Source organism: Pyxicephalus adspersus, chromosome 2, assembly GCF_032062135.1.
Source record: "Pyxicephalus adspersus chromosome 2, UCB_Pads_2.0, whole genome shotgun sequence".
Lineage (NCBI taxonomy): Eukaryota > Metazoa > Chordata > Amphibia > Anura > Pyxicephalidae > Pyxicephalus > Pyxicephalus adspersus.
Genome location: NC_092859.1, coordinates 155,387,142 through 155,406,635, shown reverse-complemented (window position 1 = coordinate 155,406,635; position 19,494 = coordinate 155,387,142). Strand labels below are relative to the sequence as shown.

The 19,494-nt window shown below is 40.4% G+C and overlaps 1 protein-coding gene across 2 annotated transcripts in view; it reads right to left on the bottom strand.

The window, feature by feature from the left end:
- SLC23A2 (solute carrier family 23 member 2) overlaps nt 1–19,494 on the bottom strand; it is a 129,595-nt gene that overhangs the window by 38,518 nt on the left and 71,583 nt on the right. For both annotated transcript variants that reach the window (XM_072402838.1, XM_072402839.1), the window contains 4 exons: nt 15,904–16,020; nt 10,371–10,528; nt 5,375–5,463; nt 675–742 (listed from right to left, as the gene is read on the bottom strand). In XM_072402838.1, coding sequence (XP_072258939.1) covers nt 675–742; nt 5,375–5,463; nt 10,371–10,528; nt 15,904–16,020 — 432 coding nt within the window. The remainder of the gene's footprint in view (nt 1–674; nt 743–5,374; nt 5,464–10,370; nt 10,529–15,903; nt 16,021–19,494) is intronic.

Genomic DNA, 19,494 nt, shown 5'->3' with positions numbered 1-19,494 from the left:
GAGTGAACAGGATCTTGGTGGAGCTAGCAATGAAGATTGTGGTTCCGTAGGACGCAGCACGGACTGTCATTGCCGCAGGGTGACAGCACATCGGCAAGTATGCAGAAAGGAAGCTGTAAAAGCTTGCGATTATGGCAGAAGCTCACCACCAACCAATGAATTTAGTTCTACTTTATATCAAAAAGGTGCTCAATGAAATCACTAATAACTGGCCCCTTTTAGCATGAACAGTATGATGAAATTGGCAAAACTTGTAGTCTTTTACACTTGAAATGTACTTGTTTTTAAATAATATTATTAAGGTATCCGCTCATTGAACACTTTCTTATATATTATATCTTAGACTGGAACCAAAGTCCCACTTTGAAAACTACAGGATCAGGGAGGTGGTTATTGAAGAAAGGGGCAGGCAATGTCCTTTCTGCAATAACTGTCCTTGCCTGTCAGATCGCTGGCCAGGGTCAACTCCCACATGCTTGCGCAAGTTATGCCATCCTGGCACAGCAAAACAAGATTGCCAAAGATCATAAGGAACAAGAAGGGAGGGAAGATGGAGACCCTGCGATAGAACCGGGATAGGCGAGTAGTGTGGGTTTAGTTCTGCTTTAATTTCCATGACTCTGAGCACCTACTGGAAAACATTGGCGTGCGAATCAACAAGTCATATACTGTACCTCCCGTATCCTCGGGTACCATATGTGCTCTGTGTGAAGCAGCTCTGTTCCATTGGAAAAATTAATATCTGAAATAAAAGAAAAGCAATAGTTAGCCACTTTCCTAACTATAAATCATCTTTAATTTCACTGCAGGATAATGAATACTTAATTAGTCCAAGAATATCCCATCCATCCATGAAACCCAACTTTACATGAACAAGGTATTGCCAAAAGAAGAGGAATCAAATCAAATAGAATTGATTTTTAATGTCACTGTTCTATCTAATAATGTGAACAGGAATAGAAAGCAAGGAGGTGACCTTGCAAATTTGCTGCTGCACCTTCGTCCAATCAGCAGAACTGGATCTGATCTGGTCCGGAGTACCCGCACTGGAGTCTGTGGAAAGGTTAGGGACCTGGCTTTGTTGTCCCGCAAAAGGTGTCTAATCAGGAAGATTGGCTGGTAAAACCACATAAACGGTTGCAAATATTTTTTAATAAACAGGATCTATATAATGCCAAAATAATATGTAGCAATGTGCATTAATTATGGGGTTTGCAAATGACAGACCCCAGGAGGAGGAGAGGACCCTGCCCCGAAGAGCTTACAATCCAGGAGGTGGGAAAGTATCACACAATAGGAGGGGGATATGGAATGGTGAGTGAGTAGTGAGGGTTTTCTAAAACAGAAGAAGACGGGTAGATGAGTTTGAAAAGATGGGTATTGAGTGCTCTTTAAAATGAGCAGAAAGTAGAAGCAAGACGAATAGGACGAGGAAGACCATTCCAGAGAGTTGGGACAGCTCTAGAAAAGTCTTGAGTCGTGCGTGTGATGAGGTTATGAGTGAGGAAGTCATTAATAGGTTATTGGAAAAGAGAAGAGAGCGGCTCGGAGGGAATTTTTTCACCAGATCAGAAAGGTAAGAGGGACAAGAACTGTGGAGGGATTTGAATGCAAAGCACTGGAGCTTGGATTTGATTCCCGCTTTTATTGGTCTTCTTCAGGTCCTATAAAAAACCTGGTGATCAAACTTTTTCCGGAGGTTTCTATTTTTTTTACTGACCAAACCAAGTATGTTAAAGGACCCATTCTGGCTGGGTCAGCTACAAAACCCCTTCCTGGTATCTCCCGTAGTCAGTTTATAGCCATGGCCACCATCCAGTTCTGCTTTTGTTTATTGACAGCGGCTCCCAGCAAGAACCATGCTGTCAAAACTCCAGCTGTGTGCACACATGGGAAACGTAGTTTCCTATTTTGTATGACGTTAGCTTACAAAATGAGTGGGAAGTGAGCACCCCTAGGGAGGCTATGTAGTCACATGACCACATGCAGAATAAGATGCAAAAATGTTGATTTAAAAAAAAAAAAATCTAAGTGGAGTGAATGTATATATTGTGTACGAGCCCAAATAAAGTCTGCTTCTGTCACATATTGATCCTGGCACTGCGGTCCAGCAACTAGTTATTCACATCCATATATGTCTAACAACTGTTGACAGAGCTAATTTACAACCATGTTTTCATTCTACAGCTGACCATAAGAACATGTAGAATTTAGGAAATGAAAACTAAAATATACATATGCAAAATTCTTTATTTAGCTCTTCCTAGTAATTGTATTGTATAATAGACAACCCGCTACGCGATCATTCAACAATAACATGAAAACATAACTACTGGAAATTCCCACTGAAATATTTCCCAGGGTTGGTAAATAAAAAGTCCTGACCTCTGACCAATTTCCATGAACAAATTATTTCCCTATTCCCATCCTCAGGCCATATGGATAAAATTTAGAATGGAATGGAAGAGTGCCATTGATGTGTTGGAACAAAACTTACATAAAGTTAAGTACACATGGGTAAAATGCAGTCCAATTTTGGGCACCAGTTCACAAAAAGGACATTGTGGGATTGGAGAGAGTGCAGAGAAGGGAAACTAAACTAATAAAAGGAATGGAGGAGCTCCGCTATGAGGAGAGATTAGCTGAACTGAATCTATTCTCCCTTGAGAAGAGACGTTTAAGGGGGAATATGATCACTCTGTAAAAAAAATATATAAGTGGTCCATATAGAGAACTCCCTTCCCAAATATTCACTATAAGATCATTACAAAGAAAAAGAGGGCACTCTTTGCGTCTGGAGGAAAATAAATTTAAGCTCTGGATAAGGAAAGGATTCTTCATTGTAAGGTCTGTAAAAATGTGGAATCGGCTCCCTCAGGAAGTAGTTTCAGCAAGTTCTATAGGTTACTTTAAAAAAACTGGATTATTTCTAGAAGCACAGAATATAACTGGGGATTAAAGTAAAAATAACTGACTGTTGATCCAGGGAACATCCAATTGCCCCAGTGAATCAGGAAAGAATTTTGTTTCCCCCATTGGAGAAAATTGTACCTAGGTTTTTTTTGCCTTCCTTTGGATTAGCTATGTCCATAGGGTTTTATCAGGGATATGTTTATTTCCATAGTGGTTGGACTTGATGGATTTATGTCTTTTTTTAACCTATGTATGTAACTTCCAATGTGATTTTTGATCCAAAATCAAGAATGTGAAAGGATTTCAGCAACCAACCAATAGTAACAGACCTTACATTTTGTTTGTTTCCTTTACTCAGTTGCAGATAAATTTAATGTATAGGTAAATATAGTTAAAAAATGATTAAGCAGATCTGGTTGGAATTCTGATCATTACAAGACAATTAAATAAAGAAGACTGACATCTTACATGTGTGTGCAGTGTATAGGGACTTGTCATTGATTGATAACCATTTTATGGAATATTAATCCAATCGCCCTTTTAGTTGGGCGCACCACCCGGCACTTTTGAGTAACCACCTGCCATTTTTTCGGCGCTCACTGAAAAGTTGGGTCACAATACAGGGGTCATCACCAACCCAGCTTAAAAAAAAATTTTGAGGAGAATATTGCAGTTAGATTAGTGCAAAATTGGCAAGGGATCTGCGTGCGGGCATTAGGCTTTGAACTTTGGAGTATTTATGCATTAGTGAAAGCAGTATAGAAAACCAAAATCTGGAAATTAAGTTTCTGCGAATTAGCTCAAATGCTGGGACAAACACCCAGGTCACATGAAGTGACAAACATTTTCATCAATCTGAACACTTGCGGGGACCAAAAATTTGTTCAATTGGGTCTTAATAGACAGCCAGAACAAAATGTATGCACACCTTCATCCAACAATGTCATCGACCTCCATTCTACTATGCGCTGTGCATGGCAGCAAACCTGTGTGTCCCGATAGATAGAAACCCAGTGTAACCTTAGAGTACTAACTTAATCTATGTTAGGATTGGCAGAGAACTACACATCTATTGGCAGATAAATTGGCTCCCAAATGAGTATGTGAATTGACTTGTTTGCTGGAGTTCAGCTTTGAATAATCATGGTGACATTTCATTTGCTGCAAGTCATGGACTAGAACAAAGTGCTGAGCATATATTGAACATTTAATTCCCTTTACAATGGTGATGATTAAAACATGAGAGTAGGCAGATCTCTGGGGGTAGTTACTTTGCAGCACACAGCTACCTTGCCTTGTATTCTGGGTCACAGTATAGCATATTAATAATAAACCTCCTTCCGGCTGAGCCATTAAGTCCTATTATGTAAAGACTCGGAAAAGATGCAGGATATAGCAATATAACTATAGAAAGAAGTAAGCAATGTATTTATTACTACTAGATTGTAAGCTCTTCGGGGCAGGGTCCTCTACTCCTATATCACTGTCTGTATTAGTCTGTTATTTGCGACCCATATTTAATGTACAGCGCTGCGTAATATGTTGGCGCTATATATATCCTGTTTAACAATAATAATAATAATTATGAAACACAGCAATCAAGGGCAGCTAATTGCCCAGTCAAGGGGAACCAGTTTTGACTTTCAAAGGGAAGTCTTTGTAAAAGTCAGACCCTGGCCCTACACAAGAACATAAAACTAAATACTGTTAAAATGCAAGGTCTATTGGTAATTGCTTTCAAGGCATCCCATTTCAACAGCATGATACCCACTCATGTTTGACCTGTTCCAGGCTAGAAGCACCTCTTCATCTAGTCTTATTTCTTTCAGTTCTAACACAAGAGCTGTGTAAAGGATAACATTTTTATAACTACTAAACAATCATTTGTATTAATAATTACTTGCTGCCATTAGTTATCCTTTCTCCTCCAAACATGTTCTTCGTGAAAACAGGAGGAATGGCTAATACATGGGTACAAACGTCACCATTGCTTGTCATAACATTAAAAACAAAAAACAACCCAAGCACGGGTTATGCTAGTTGGTTGAAATCTATTTGGGTCATATCATTTGCACCCATAGTGGGGCATTTAGCCCATAAAACCACCAATCCTTTGTAAACAATTGTACTTTTCCAAGCTGGAACTTTGAGAACCTGACCTGCCGTTCCTGCACTTTTATTTCCCTGACACTGCGGTTTGCAACACAAATTCCTTTCCCCATCTGAATAAACCCAGCGGCTCCAGTGTCGGAGATTATATACATTCTTCATTTCACAAAGCAGCCCCAACTGACTGGAGAAAAATGGATTAACCGGCTGCCAGTAAGGAAAATAATCCAAGGAGTATTACACAACACGACTTTCCCAGCTGGGTGCCTGTGTGCAAACATACAAAGCATGGTAGGAAAGATTCCGGTGTCACATTCCTCCATTATTTCACGGAAATCACTGCCATACCTACCTGTGGTATTACATTTCCACTTCTCAAGGGATAAGATGGCACGAGCAGGGGCAAGGAAGGCGAAAGCACTTGCCTGGAACAAGGGTAACCTAAAATTGGCACAAAAAGAGACAATGTTCATTCATGTTACACAACATCACAAAATGGCAAGATTTTATTGTTATAAGTGAACAGAGGAAAGGACAAATGTTTAGTGATTTATCTGTAAAATTTACATAAAAGTTAATAAATCTCAATGAACTTCAGCTTTTAAACAAAGTGAGCTCTGGCACAGCACCATATACTCTGTGGAATGTTTGCCTCCAAATACAATAGTGAAGCTTATTAGTTGATTTATATTTCACCATAAAATTATTATAATATTAGCTAGTATTTAGAAGTCCATAGTCATGTCACTAACTGTTCCTCAAAGGGGCTCACACTCTAATGTCCCTACCATATGTCAATTACTCAGTCTAAGGCCAACCTGTGAAAGACACCAATTAACCCAACGCCATGTTTTTGGAATGTGGGTGGAAACTGGAGTACCCGGAGGAAAGCCACACAGACACAAGAAAATACAACCTGGGACCTAGTGCTGCAAGTGCGAGATTGCTAACCAAGGAGCAAACAATGCTGCCCCGTAAAATGATGTTTCATTGATCAAAGGACAGTAAATTTGAGGGCTTTTTAGTAGGCACATAGAACACCTGATAGGATACAAATGGTTGCATCTCTCTAGGGTGAAAATCTGACGTGTACATTAGTTGCCCACGGTTGTTCATCACCACCACAGAGGATTACTGAAACGTCCACCATGCATATCAATGGAAGAAGGGCACAGCGGGGTGCCGATCAATCTTCCTCCTCCCTTTATAGAATACAATGGGCGCTGTGTGCTTGATCATTCATGACTGGAAAGAGTCATGAAAGATCATTTCAAGGAACAAAATACTTTCTGTTGCTTTAAAGTATGCTACATACGTTGAACAACCCAGAAATTAATTTAAGCTGGGTGGGAAAAAATTGTAGGTGGGTGGCAGCCCTTTTATTGTGACCCAACTCTTCAGTAACCACCCAAAAACAGCCGTGTGGCTACTGAAAAGTGCCGGGTGGTGCACCTGGCTAAAAAAGGCTGGGGAGATCACTGGTTAAACACTGTTTTGTGAAAAGATACAAATCGGGACCACTTTCCTTTCCACTTGGATGCTTTCCCTCGTTATTGCCATTTCCAGGAAGTTTTCCAAATTTTATAAAAGACTCACTGCAACCTTTGAGGCCAAGAACATTGGGTCCAAAGCTCAGAGGTTGAGTTCATGGAGAGTTCAGCAACTGAACCACTACATAAATTGAGCTCCCTCCTTTGATTCTATTTTTGATTCTTCCGTCTGAAGACTTTTTTTCCTCCAGACGATATTAGTAGTTCTATACCTATAGGGAGCAAAAGGGGTTCTTGTGCCTAAACTTTGCTGTCACCATTTGCATTGTAAGCTTCCTAGGTCTGGGATCGCTTAGGGCCACTAAGGAGTCATAAAGAAAAGTCTCCAGGCAAATGCTTTTATTCTCTTACTATTCAGGACTTGTAGTACCAATACCAGTACTTGATTACACACTGTATATGTATTTCTGTAATCTTATAAGAAAACAAAACATGAACTGTAGCAACTATGAATTAGGAACACTCTGGAAGCAGAAAGAGGAACAGCTGCTTCCGCTGTAATGCATCCCCTGGATAGCAGACCCAGACAAGAACCCAGATAACATTGCTGCTCTCTAACTCCTAATAATGATGCGTCTGACTCACATAAATAGTTTAAAGTACAATCCTGTATGAAGAAGAGTTTTCTGTAAATTCCGACCCTAGTGAATAAACAACCCGAGCAAACAAAAGTGTCTCTGTTAATCATCATAAGACTCTTAATTGTGATTCTCTAGATGCTCATTTGAGTAAACACGTCATATATTACAGAATAAATACTGTGACTTTACTGACACAATGGAGATTTCTCTTGTTTATAAATCACCACCAAACAGCAGCAAAACATTCTGGGCTGTATAAACTTCCCCAAAGGACATATGACAGGGGCTAATATAGTCTGAAATACTGACTTGAGACACTTTAAAGTGGACCTGTGCTTTGGATTTTCAGCAAGTTTATTTTGATGCACCCCTCTCCAGAACTTTTTTTTCATTTCCCCACTTTACAAAACAGCTAATGAGAAAAAAATCAGAAACCCCATGTGAGCTCCTAAAGATAGGACTGAGAGCTTATACAGCAGTGTTCCCCCCAGAGCCTTTTAGCTGGGCGCACCACCAAGCACTTTTCAGTAACCACCCGGCTGTTGTTGGGTGATTACTCAAAAGTTGGATCACAATACTGGGGCCACCCCCCACCTATAACGTCTTCCTATCCGGCTTAAAAAAAGATTTGGGGGGAAAACTGCACAGGGTTTCTGATCTTTGTCCTCTCACAGACAATTTGTGAAGGAGGCATGAAGGAAAATTATGTGCTCTCTACTCATGTGCTGGTATTTTTTATTTGATTATGGGGGTTTAATTAACCTTGGTAATCCTTACTAAGTTATTTCTTGTTATCCTACCTAACTACTAGTTACTTTATAGTGGACATATTTTTCCAGTTTGTGGAGCAGGCTGAGTTCTGAGACCTCCTGTTCCTGTCTGAGCCGTTGGTTCCTGTCCCTGTGGTAGTGATGTGTTCCATGGAACAACCTTGATTTCTTCAATACAAGGAATTATTGAACCCTACTATTTATACAATTCATTCCTGAGGAAGCAGCCTAAGTTCTGCAAAACGCATCGAATATTGCCCCCCCAAGTTAAATATTTTTACAAGAGAAACTTCCAGAGAGATGGTGCACCCTAAATTATAATTTAAATGCCAGATTATTATGCCTTGTACCATGATTTTATTAATTGTTTTGAATAAAAAAAAAATTGTATTGTTTACATAATCTATAAAACGTTGCCTAAGAAAGACCCACTTTTTTATCTTTCTCGTTCTTTTCTAGAGTATATGGAGGGTGTTATGGGAATCCTGAATGGGCAAAACATAGGTTTGCTTTGATGAAATATACAATGCACACTAATGTAGAGATGCTTCAGGGCTCTATTCCCTATAAAACAGGGAATCTGACATTCCCTCAAACATTCCCTGGTGGGAATCAACTACTGCCATTAAAACACATGGATCTAGAAAATTCCCACCAGGGACTGTTTGAGGGAATGTCAACTTCCTTGTTTTATGAATAGAGCCCTAAGTATTTCACTATAGTCACATGCATTATGGTTTCTATCATAATGGGGAGCACCTACAAAGAATGGTTTATTTACCACTTTAACCCACTGTGATGACATTTATTATTATTATTAATATTATTATTCAGTATCTACAAGTCATTTTACATGAACATGAGAAGAGTAAAGCTGCGTACACACCTGCAATTTTTCTCGTTGGAAAGGATCTTTCACGATCCTTTCCAACGAGAAAAGACTGCACGATGCATGAACGATGCTGTACATACAGCACCGTTCATGCTCTATGGAGAGGGGAGGGGGAGAGCGACGGAGCGGCACCCTGCTGCGCGCTCTCCCCTTCCCTTTCATTACGATCGGTCGTCGTCCATCGTCCATGGATCCGCCAGGACGGTCGTCGGACGATGGACGACGAACGACTGTACACACGGCAGATTTTCGCCCGATAATTGGCCGATACCGATTATCGGGCGAGAAAAATTTGCCGTGTGTACGCAGCTTAACACTTTCTGCACTTAGGCTTCTACAAACAGGATTAGATATAATTAAATTTTATCAAGCATGGGTATTAAATGGCAGTTTGATTACAGCAATCATAATAAGATCTCCTGTTTCCTTGAAAACTCATGCCCAACCCAATTTTATTGGCTGATAAGCAATAATTGGCTGATACCCAATTTGTTTGGCTGTTAAGCAATAAATGATTATCAGTATTCCTTTTCTTAGATTTCTCCTCTGTTCCGTTGTTATGCAAAGACCTGACGGCGTTTGCTGGCAATGAACAGTCTGTAGCATCATGCAGAACATTGCTAGGTGCCAAAGCTAACTCAGAACAGCCCCAGGTCTGCACATGGGGCCAACATACTGCTGTGTACTTTAATTAGCCTGCAGCATCAGAGAAGGAGGAACATGGATTAGGAACGGTACAACACCTTAATTAGGAAGTTTCCCTGGGGCGTAATAATGTTTCTGAATAATCTTTTTAAAGTGAATCTGTGAGAACCAAGACATGGGAGCTGCCAATGAGGAATCATTGAAATAATATATAAGGGGCTACCATTTGAATTTAAACTATTGAGTCACTGACCCAGCACAAGTGTAGAATAGATCTTACAATGGAACTCACCTTCCTTCACTTTTTTTGATGATGCCCATTGACTGCTTGTCTGCCAGTGGAGCTTCAGCCATCTTGACTGGCAGGTTGGTAATGGTGAGCTTGTTGTTAAATGTTTATTAGAAAGTAGAAAAGTGGTTGGGGCTGTCGACAAGATACCACTGTCGTTACAGCCTAAACGGTGTACAAAAGGCCCCTTTACATGGCCACCGTTGTCTCACAAATTCTGCATTTGAACTTTTCCAGCACCAAGGTATACCTAGAATGTGCACCGGCTGCTCGGTGTACATTCTAAAGACCTTGCGTTTAATACAGGTTATGGAATATGTAAATTCAACATATTCAACATATCCAACATTCACAGAGAGCCCCTCCTGCTGCCTTTTATCTTTGTGACCTGTGACCAATGTTGTCATCAGATTACTGGGGGAGAGCAGACTGAGAAAATGCTTCTTCTCTGCCAGCAGCAGACTGATGACATCACTTTATGTCACATCACAGAAGCTCATGCACTGCTTTCTAAAGGTAAAATGTACATTTGGAGTGACGCTGGCCCTGTATACAAGTGGCATGTCAAAAGAATTACACAGACTTAAGTTTCCTAATAGGATGAAACAACATAAAACTCACCGGCACCCAAAGGTTGTCTGAAGTAAAGTAGTGATTCCTACACAGAAGAATATGGTCCCAATGAGTTGACTGGTTGCCCACTGGTCAAAGCCGACGCACATGGCTTCTGCGAGGAGGAACGGCACAGCCACTGTCCCACTGAAGCATGTCAGGTAGTGCTGTAAGAAATAATAAATATTAAAGGATTGATTTATTGCATGATTTTATACATAAACAATATTTTATCAAAATGTAAAAACATAAAAAATAAAGCTAAAAAGAGTTGAAATGCTGAAGTGACACTTTTATATCTATATTAGGTAACGGTTTTTTTACTTGCTATCCCTGTAGCAGCTACAAAAGTACAGGTATATTAGTGTTCCTCTCAGTCCCATTTAGCCACCCGGCACTTTTCATTACCCCCCTGGCTGTTTTTGGGACACAATACAACTACATCTCCTATCTACAGCCTCTTCCTGCCCAGTTAAAGAAACATTGGGCAGAATATTGTATATGGTAGTGGGGGGATTTAAAAAAAATTGGGCCATGTTTTTATTGGTCTGTGACATCAGCAACCACCCATCTCCAGAATAAAGGGGGGAAAAGGACACAGCAATAACACGTTAACAGAAGTTCAAAATCTGAGTTACTTGTCTAAAACTGAAAACTGAACTCCAGGATCAACATAACATCCAGGATCAACTTCCCACTTCTACCTCATCTTCCTGCTCTCTGAAGACCTGAAAGTTATTCCAAGGGTTCCCCATGGTAAAAAGTTTGAGAAACTTTGCTATAGGCAATCACAGACATGTTATACTGCAACTACAAATGCTGGAAACTGGAAATGACTGTCCGAAAAAAAAAACAAGTTTGTCAATCACATGATATGTCTTCTTAGTTTTACCTATTGTTTTTTTATTTTTTACAATTTTTTGTAATTTATGAGAACTGGAAATGTTAATGTTTTGTTGAGAAGATATTTTTCCCCCCTAACAATTCATTGTAATAAACATGCTGTGGTATAGGATAAGCCGCTGTTGCAGCGGTGAACCTTATCCTTGGGTGAATATCTGTAACTGCTTTATGTAGAGGGAAAGGACTGGGGGTGGTACGGTTCGGGTATTCTCTGATATTGCATCACAGGCACAGAAGTGATCTGAGGACAATGTAACCAATGCGATCAAGTCGCTCTCACATAACAAACAGCAATGGAAGTGTAGATTGGTTTAAAGTACTATATATTAATTATTGTTATTAAACAGTGTTTATATAGCGCCAACATATTACACGGCACTGTACATTAAACATGGAAACAGGTGGAGGAGATGACCCTGTCCTGAAGAGCTTACAATCTAATGGGTAGATGATTATACTGTGTGTCAGGTTTAACCACTTACTACAACATGTCTAAGGTAATCTCAGACCATTCTCAACCAGCTATCATTTGTAGTTGTCAGCCGGTCATGAATTGTACCGGACGTTTATGTAGAAGTGATCGGCGTGGTTGGTGCCAATATGCCCCCTTCCCACAAAGTCCCTGGGCTCTCTCATATTTCCTGAGACCTGCAAACACTACTGAAGATGTCAAATCTGCATTTCCAAAACAATAAATGATCTTATTGAAGAATTTAAAGTAAATGACCAATTGGCGTAGTCAAATCCGTTAAGAAATTAATAATATTTGTCTGCAATTTGCACTCATTGAGGTTGTTTTTAAAGCTGAGCGGATGAATTTTATTAGAGGCTGTAGATGCCGCTATGACTGACATTCTGGGTGAAACAGCTATTGCATTGTATGGAGAGCGGAAAAGAACAGCAAAGCACAAATGCCACTTTCTATGAATGAAAGGGCATCCATTCTCGCTTGTTATCTGAATTTCTATAGCATGCAGTAAAATTAAATATAAAGTCATTCTTCACATAACTCCACCACAGGAAAAAAAACCCACCAAAATAAGGAGAATCTGACTTTAGAGGCTCCAGACTTTACACTTGTACAGGCACACTCCACGATTTCACTGCACACTCTGAGCTTCTTGCAAAATGCATTAGAAGCTGCAGAAGAGTCAGGTAAACCACCGCTCATTACCTGGCTGAAGGATGTCTGGTATCATTTAACCCTTCCCTAATAACAGGGGTGGGAGGGGGCGATCACCACAGACAAAATATAAACATATTAATATTCTGAACAAGGAAAAAGAACAGAATGGGACTTTAAGGGCACATAACTATCAAAATTTAGTACTATCTAACTCAAAAAAAAAAAAATTATATATTTATTTTCTCAAACATATATATCTTATCATTATCATTTCTTTATTCCAACAACATTAATAGAGAGAAGACAGAAGGCTTTTCAATGGCACTGCAAACAGCTGATAAAACAATTAACTTTATTCATAATCCATAAAATGTTTAAACAGATAGAAGTATAAACATACTAATGGGTACATTGAAGGTAAGTACTGAACCGAATGGTTACTGCCAGGCTGCGGTCCTTGGGCACACCAGGGTGAGCAGGATGATACACGGTACCAAATGACGAAGCAGAAGACAGGGGTTGAGGCAGGCAGCAAGAAGGAGAGGTCAGGGACCCAGGGGCACAAGCCAGGGGTCAAATAGCAGGGATCCAGGAAATAGACACCAGAGACACAGGGAACACAGGAGACACTGGAAGCAACAGGAGGCACAGGTGACACAGGGATAACCATAGACAGGGGGGAACATTGGATCAACAACACGGGAACTGACTGGGAAACAACATACAGGACAACAAGGTTAACACAGGAGCTGGTCAGGGAAACACTGAATTGACCACAACAGGTGTATAGGAAATGCTCAGCAGAGCTAGGGGTCTGGGCACTAGTGGAGAAACGTTGCACGAACACTGAGTGCTGTGTCTGAGCTAGCTAAACAGCCAGGGATGATTACGAGGTTATTTCCTGATTGGCAGATGGTAGGGGTTAAACTGATAAAACTTGGAAGAGCAGGCATACCCAGGGTTAGAACTGAGAGTGAGGCCTGCACATTACCGAGGAAGAGGTAAGTCTAACAATTGTGAACGTAAAGTTTTGTGCAGCCATGCAATCAAAATATGGTCTCAGCATGCCATGTAAACTACAGATGTCCACAACAACATGATTGTTAAATGTTCCAGAGGCCAAGGCATAAAAATAAGAACTCTTAGAAGTGATGCCCCCTATAGCCGTCTCAGATCTATTCCAAACTTAAGTACATGAATGTGCTATTGAAAAAAAGCTGCAGGTAAAGGATGATGATACACTAAGTAAACAGAGCCAGGCAAGGTTTGAGGGACACAAATAGCTGCAAGGCCTCATCTGACGTGTTGCTTGGGCAGGCAAATACACAGACTAAACCCTGATATAATCTAAGCTGACTAGCTCCCTTCTCCTAAGGGTGAATGACCACAGCATCAGACGTAGAGATTTATCTCAATCCTCATTCATCCTAGGAGTCAGCCTTGTCACTAATGATTCCATTGATAGCTTGGCTTAAAATGTTTTCAATGGAGACCTGACAATCTCAGTTTCTGAAGAACGGGGAATAAATCCCCAAACTTTCAAATATTCTCCTGATTCCATATATATATATATATATATTTTCACAGAAAGTGTGTGTCACTCTGTTTGTATGTGTCTGTGTGTGTGTGTGTGTGGGGGGGGAATATATTATTCAATTGTAATGGGTCAAATAAATAATATGTCTAAGGCTACACACACACACACACAAGTAAGACATTTGTCACTGGAATCATTCTTTCATGACGGAAATGAATGAGCGTCTGTTCTGTTCAATGGAAAGGGAAGGACAAGCAAGCAGCACCCCACTGTGCGCCTCGACTGACATGTAAGGGGATCTTTCCTGATTGTCGTTCACTGATCCACCATGGGGATTGATAAATGACATTTGACGACCACCGTACATATCAGATTCTCATCCAAAAAAAGAATGACGGTTCATCTTGAGCGATGATTATCGGACATGTGTATGCAGCCTTAAACATAGCTTGGGTAAACAGACCAGAAGTCATTACTATCCAGTAATATTATCCAGTATTTATATAGCACCAACATATTAGGCAGCGTCAGTCATATCACTAGCTGTCTCTCAGAGGGGCTTGCAATCTAATGTCCCCACCATATATCATCACACACACAGTCACAGGTAAATTGGGGGGAAGCATGTTTATGCAATGTATGACTTTTTCTCTCATAACCTCGTCAAACGCATGGCTCCAAGACATTTCCTAGAGCTGTCCCGACTCTCTGTAATGGTCTTCCTTGTCCTATTCCACTTGCTCCTACTTTCTGCTCTGTTAAAAGGGCCCTCAAAACCCAACTTTTCAAACTCACCTACCCGTCTTCTGTCTCTTAAAACAGTCACTACTTACCCACCACTCCATATCTTACTTCCTGTGGTGTGATACTTCCCCCAGCTCTTAGAGTGTAAGCTCTTCTGGGCAGGGTCCTCTCCTCCTTTGTCACTGTCTGTATCTGTCTGTCATTTGCAATCCCTATTTAATGTACAGCGCTGTGTAATATGTTGGTGCTATACAAATCCTGTTATTAATAATAATAATAATAACAATGTGGGAGGAAACCAAAGTACCGGGAGGAAAAAGACTTAATCATGGGGAGAACCTACAAACTCTCTGCAGATAGTGCCTTGGCCAAGATTCAAACCTGGGATGTAGCACTGCAAATGTAAGAGTGCTAAAGCTCTGGGCCACCATGCTGCCAAGTCATTCACTTTAATGCATTTTCAGATAAGATATCAGATTTCTGATTGGGTGATTGAGGTAAATAACTAAATATAAAGTGAAGGTAATCCTTAACAGTGTCAGTCAACTAAACCTGAAAAGATGACCCCACTCCAATCCTAATTTTGGCTGTCCAGACAAATGAATCATTGTGTACCATACCTTTTTTTTCATGAAATTTTGGGGCGCTGCGATGACCCAAGAGAACCATAGGTGTGAGGGAACACAAATGAACCTGGGACAAGTTTGAGGACTGCCAGGTTAGAAAGCAGCTTTACCACAATGCCCAGTAACATATGAGTTGTATATACCAGCCCTCCCCCTATGGCCCATGGCCAATGCCAGTTATGTGAAGGTAGCCAATAGACCCGGTAATGCCAAGTATGCTACTTATCATGTACATTGTGCTGAAACTCTGCATACGGGAGGAACATTTGTGCAGAAACTGTTGCAGAGCTGACAGGTTAGTTTATCTAAAGCTTTGTGACAATCTGTGTTCTTTTCAATCTCTCAATGTCTTTGAAATTTGCAGCCTGACAATTTAAGTACTTGTATCTTACATAATGACTGCCCCGACCTTAATGCTAACCTGGGGGCTAACAGAAATTGTTACAGCTCTGCTGCTTCCGTTTTCTGTTTGGTTCTTGTAAATACTTCCCAGCCTGGAGCAAAATGTCAGACTTGTTGTGCAGCTATAACAAAGGCCTGATTTTAAAAGAGATAAGAAAAAATGTAATGCACTTTTCTGAGTTTCTGATTTTAAAGCCAACATACCTGTAAGCCCAGGAAGATACAGAGATACCAAGGAGGTACATCCTCCACTGTATATATCATGTCCATCCGATGCCGGTCTAAACTGCTTGTGCTGTCCAGTGTCTCAGCCAGCGAGCTCTGTATGAAAGAAATAAAAATAATGAATGATTAAAGTAATTATAGCAAAAACTGTTTCAGCTGATAACTTCTGATAACATTTTATTCTAAACTAGAAACAATTGCAGTTTATGGAAAACTTGCAGTGCTCAATTTTAACCTGTAGGTGTCACCTACAGAAACCAAGCAAAATCAAAATCTGTGTCTTGGTAAAAGAGCATCAAAGCAAAAAAACCCAATTGTGCCAGGTGTTCCAAATCTGCGAAGAGCAGAATAAATGAAAAGCACATTCATGCTAAATTAAATCAAATCAAAATAATCCCAAACCAAATTTAGAATCAGCAAGAAGTGATGTCCTGCCTGTTTTTATCCCATGGTGGATTTGTTTCTTTTACATTGGCAGCCCAGCAGTCACATTTCCCCGATTTTTATAAAGATTTGGCTTTGGCTGTGGGCTAGGTTCTCTGGAGCATAATAGAAGCCCCAGTAAAAGGGGTCCTAGATTGTAATCTCTTCGGGGCAGGGCCCTCTTCTCCCGTGTCGCTGTATCTGTCTGTCATTTGCTACCCTTATTTATTGTACAGCGCTGCGTAATATGTTGGCGCTATATGAATACTTTATAAGATCTAACTCAATGGAGCCAGTACTGTGGTTGCATCGAATCAGAAAGCAGGCTTTATTTTTATGAATGGAAAGAAGGATGTGACTACAGCACCGGCTGTATTGAGTTATGAGCGGAGGTACAGCTCCATCCTTTCCTCAACCATTTCCAAAGCTGGTAAGTGGTCTTCTGTTTGGAGTTCAACTTTACCTTCTCCAACACAAACATCAAGTGCAATGTTACCTATTTCTGGACTAGGCAATAATTTCCTAATCCTTTCAACAGGAAAAATAAATAAAATAACTATTAACTAGCAAAGTACATCTAAAGCCAAATATTTTCTTCATTATGGATAAAGTAGGGAAAGGAAGTGTTAGATGTGCTGTGCTAAGGCAGACTATTGATTTGGTATTTTTTTGCACCATAATGTATGATACATGTGGAACCATGCGCTGTAGCGTGGCACAGGTTGGCCAGCGAGGTGCTATTTAGAATGAATGGCATTGCAGCTATTACAATATCACACTGCACACTTGTTTTAACAGCTGCCCTTACATCTGCTTTAACACCACTTTCAACAGTTTTGTCATCTGGGTCCCACTGGAGGATCGCCTCTCACTTGCTGTCCAGTAGACACAAAGAATTTAATGAAAATATACCTAAAGCTAAGGAAAGGTCCCTTAGGTTACAAATGTCAGATGTATATCGCCACGAGACGAACAGTCGCACTCATCTCAGGCAGAAGACCGGAGTTGAGGGTGTCTACTAGTGTACGGCATTCGCTCGATATCATTCATGGATCTGTCAGGAAGAATTCATGAACGACCGATGTCAACGGAGAGCACAGTGGAGTGCTGCTAGATTGTCCTCCCTCCTCCCCTCTCCAATGAACTTGTTCCTTCAACTATCACAAGAACCGATCAGGAAAGATAGTTTCCAGAAAGGAACATTGCCTGTATGCAGCCCTAAACAAAACAAGTGATTACAATAGAAGATTCCCCCACCCCTGGCTGGTTATCTGATTGCCCTCATTTATAGTCCTGATAACAGTGGTCACCTGAACAAATAAAATGTATTATGGCCTGGGGAACATTGATCACAATTAAACATTTGGCAGGAGTTTAACCCTTTACCATTATTTTTTTCACCTAAATTTTTACCCTTCCACCTAAATGAGAAAAAATGCCCAATAAGGCTACATTGTAAATAAAGAATAATATTAGGCAGCATTTATTTAGCACCCACATATTACGCAGCGCTGTTCAATAAATAGGGGTTACAAATGACAGGAGGAGGAGAGGACACTGCCCTGAAGAGCTTACAATCTAGGAGGTGGAGGAAATATCACACAATGGGAGGGGGGTATGTAGTGATGGGTAAGTAGTAAGGGTTTAGGAGACAGAAGAAGATGGGTAGGGGAGTTTGAAAAGATGGGTTTTGAGGGCTCTCTTAAATAAGCTGAAAGTAGGAGCAAGCTGAATAGTATGAGGAAGACCATTCCAGAGAGTTGGGGCAGCTCTAGAAAAGTCTTGGAGCCGTGCGTGTGATGAGGTTATGAGTGAGGAAGTCATTAGTAGGTCATTGGAGGAGCGAAGAAAGCAGCTAGGTGGCTATTTTTCTTTCAGGACAGAAAGTTAAGTGGGACAAGATCTGTGGAGGGATTTGAAAAGCTTGAATTTAATTCTCAGGTGAAATGGAAGCCAATTAAGAGAACTACAAAGAGAGACAACGGAAATATTGCATACTAATTACACCAACTGGTGCGATAGAAAAACTTATATTCCTTGGCTTCACAAATAAAAAGTCTGCTTTATGTCCATCAGTGTCACGTACATTCTACCCCAAGCTCAAAGCTGTGATTCATGTAAACCAACGTCATTTTTATAGCATTACATATCTCACCTACTGCCAGTTGATGCAAGTGAAAAAGCAGATCACAGGTCATTGTGATGGTGAATTATGCTGCCCTATGCCCTACAGGGTTGGTGTTGCCAAATACTACAAAATGTGTAAGTATGACGGTGCACCAATAAAATAAACGTGAAATAAAAGGGAAAACAAAACTAATGGCTGTAGAAGGAAATGTAATTGTTTTGCCTTGCTCAGTCTGACTGCTGATGCCTTTGACATTGGCACTTTGCAAATAGCCTTGTCTGACAAGATTAAGACATTATGTTCTGATAACATGATTTCCAGACTGTTCTTGTACACTGTACATCTGAAATCAATGTTTGAAATATGAGAACAGATTTCTAGGTTTACAGCGCAGTGATCTCCCCAACCCCTTTAAGCTGGGCGCACCGCCCTGATCTTTTCTGTAGCAACCCGGCTGTTTTTGGATGGTTAGATCACAATACAGAGGATGCCACCCAACTACACACTAGCCATAAAAATGTCGTACAATCTGTAAGATATGGCAGCCAAAACACTTCCCTAAACCTTTTTAAACCTAAAAAACCTTTCCATAAAGTTTCCTAAGGCAAACTGATCTCAAATGCATTGACTGGTGGCTGCTATGGTTTACTCAGGATAAGACCAGGGTCAGGGGTGTTTAAGTGTAAATATCCTAGATTAGGACTTAAGCAGGGTCCTCTCCTACTCCGGTGTCACTGTCTGTATTCGTCCGTTATTTGAAACCCGTATTTAATGTACAGCGCTGCGTATTATTTTGGCGCTATATAAATCCTATTTATTATTATTATTATAATAATAATAATAATAATAATAATAATATACAAAATGCCAAAATGGCTGTGAATAAGTATTGCCGACAACACCCTGATACATTGCATTAACTTTGCCCAAAAATGTGCGGGGTTCACCCAGAGGAAAAAGTGGGAGATCTCCAAAGTAAACTGGGAAACTTGAAACTTGTTAGAGATGTGTAAAATCTC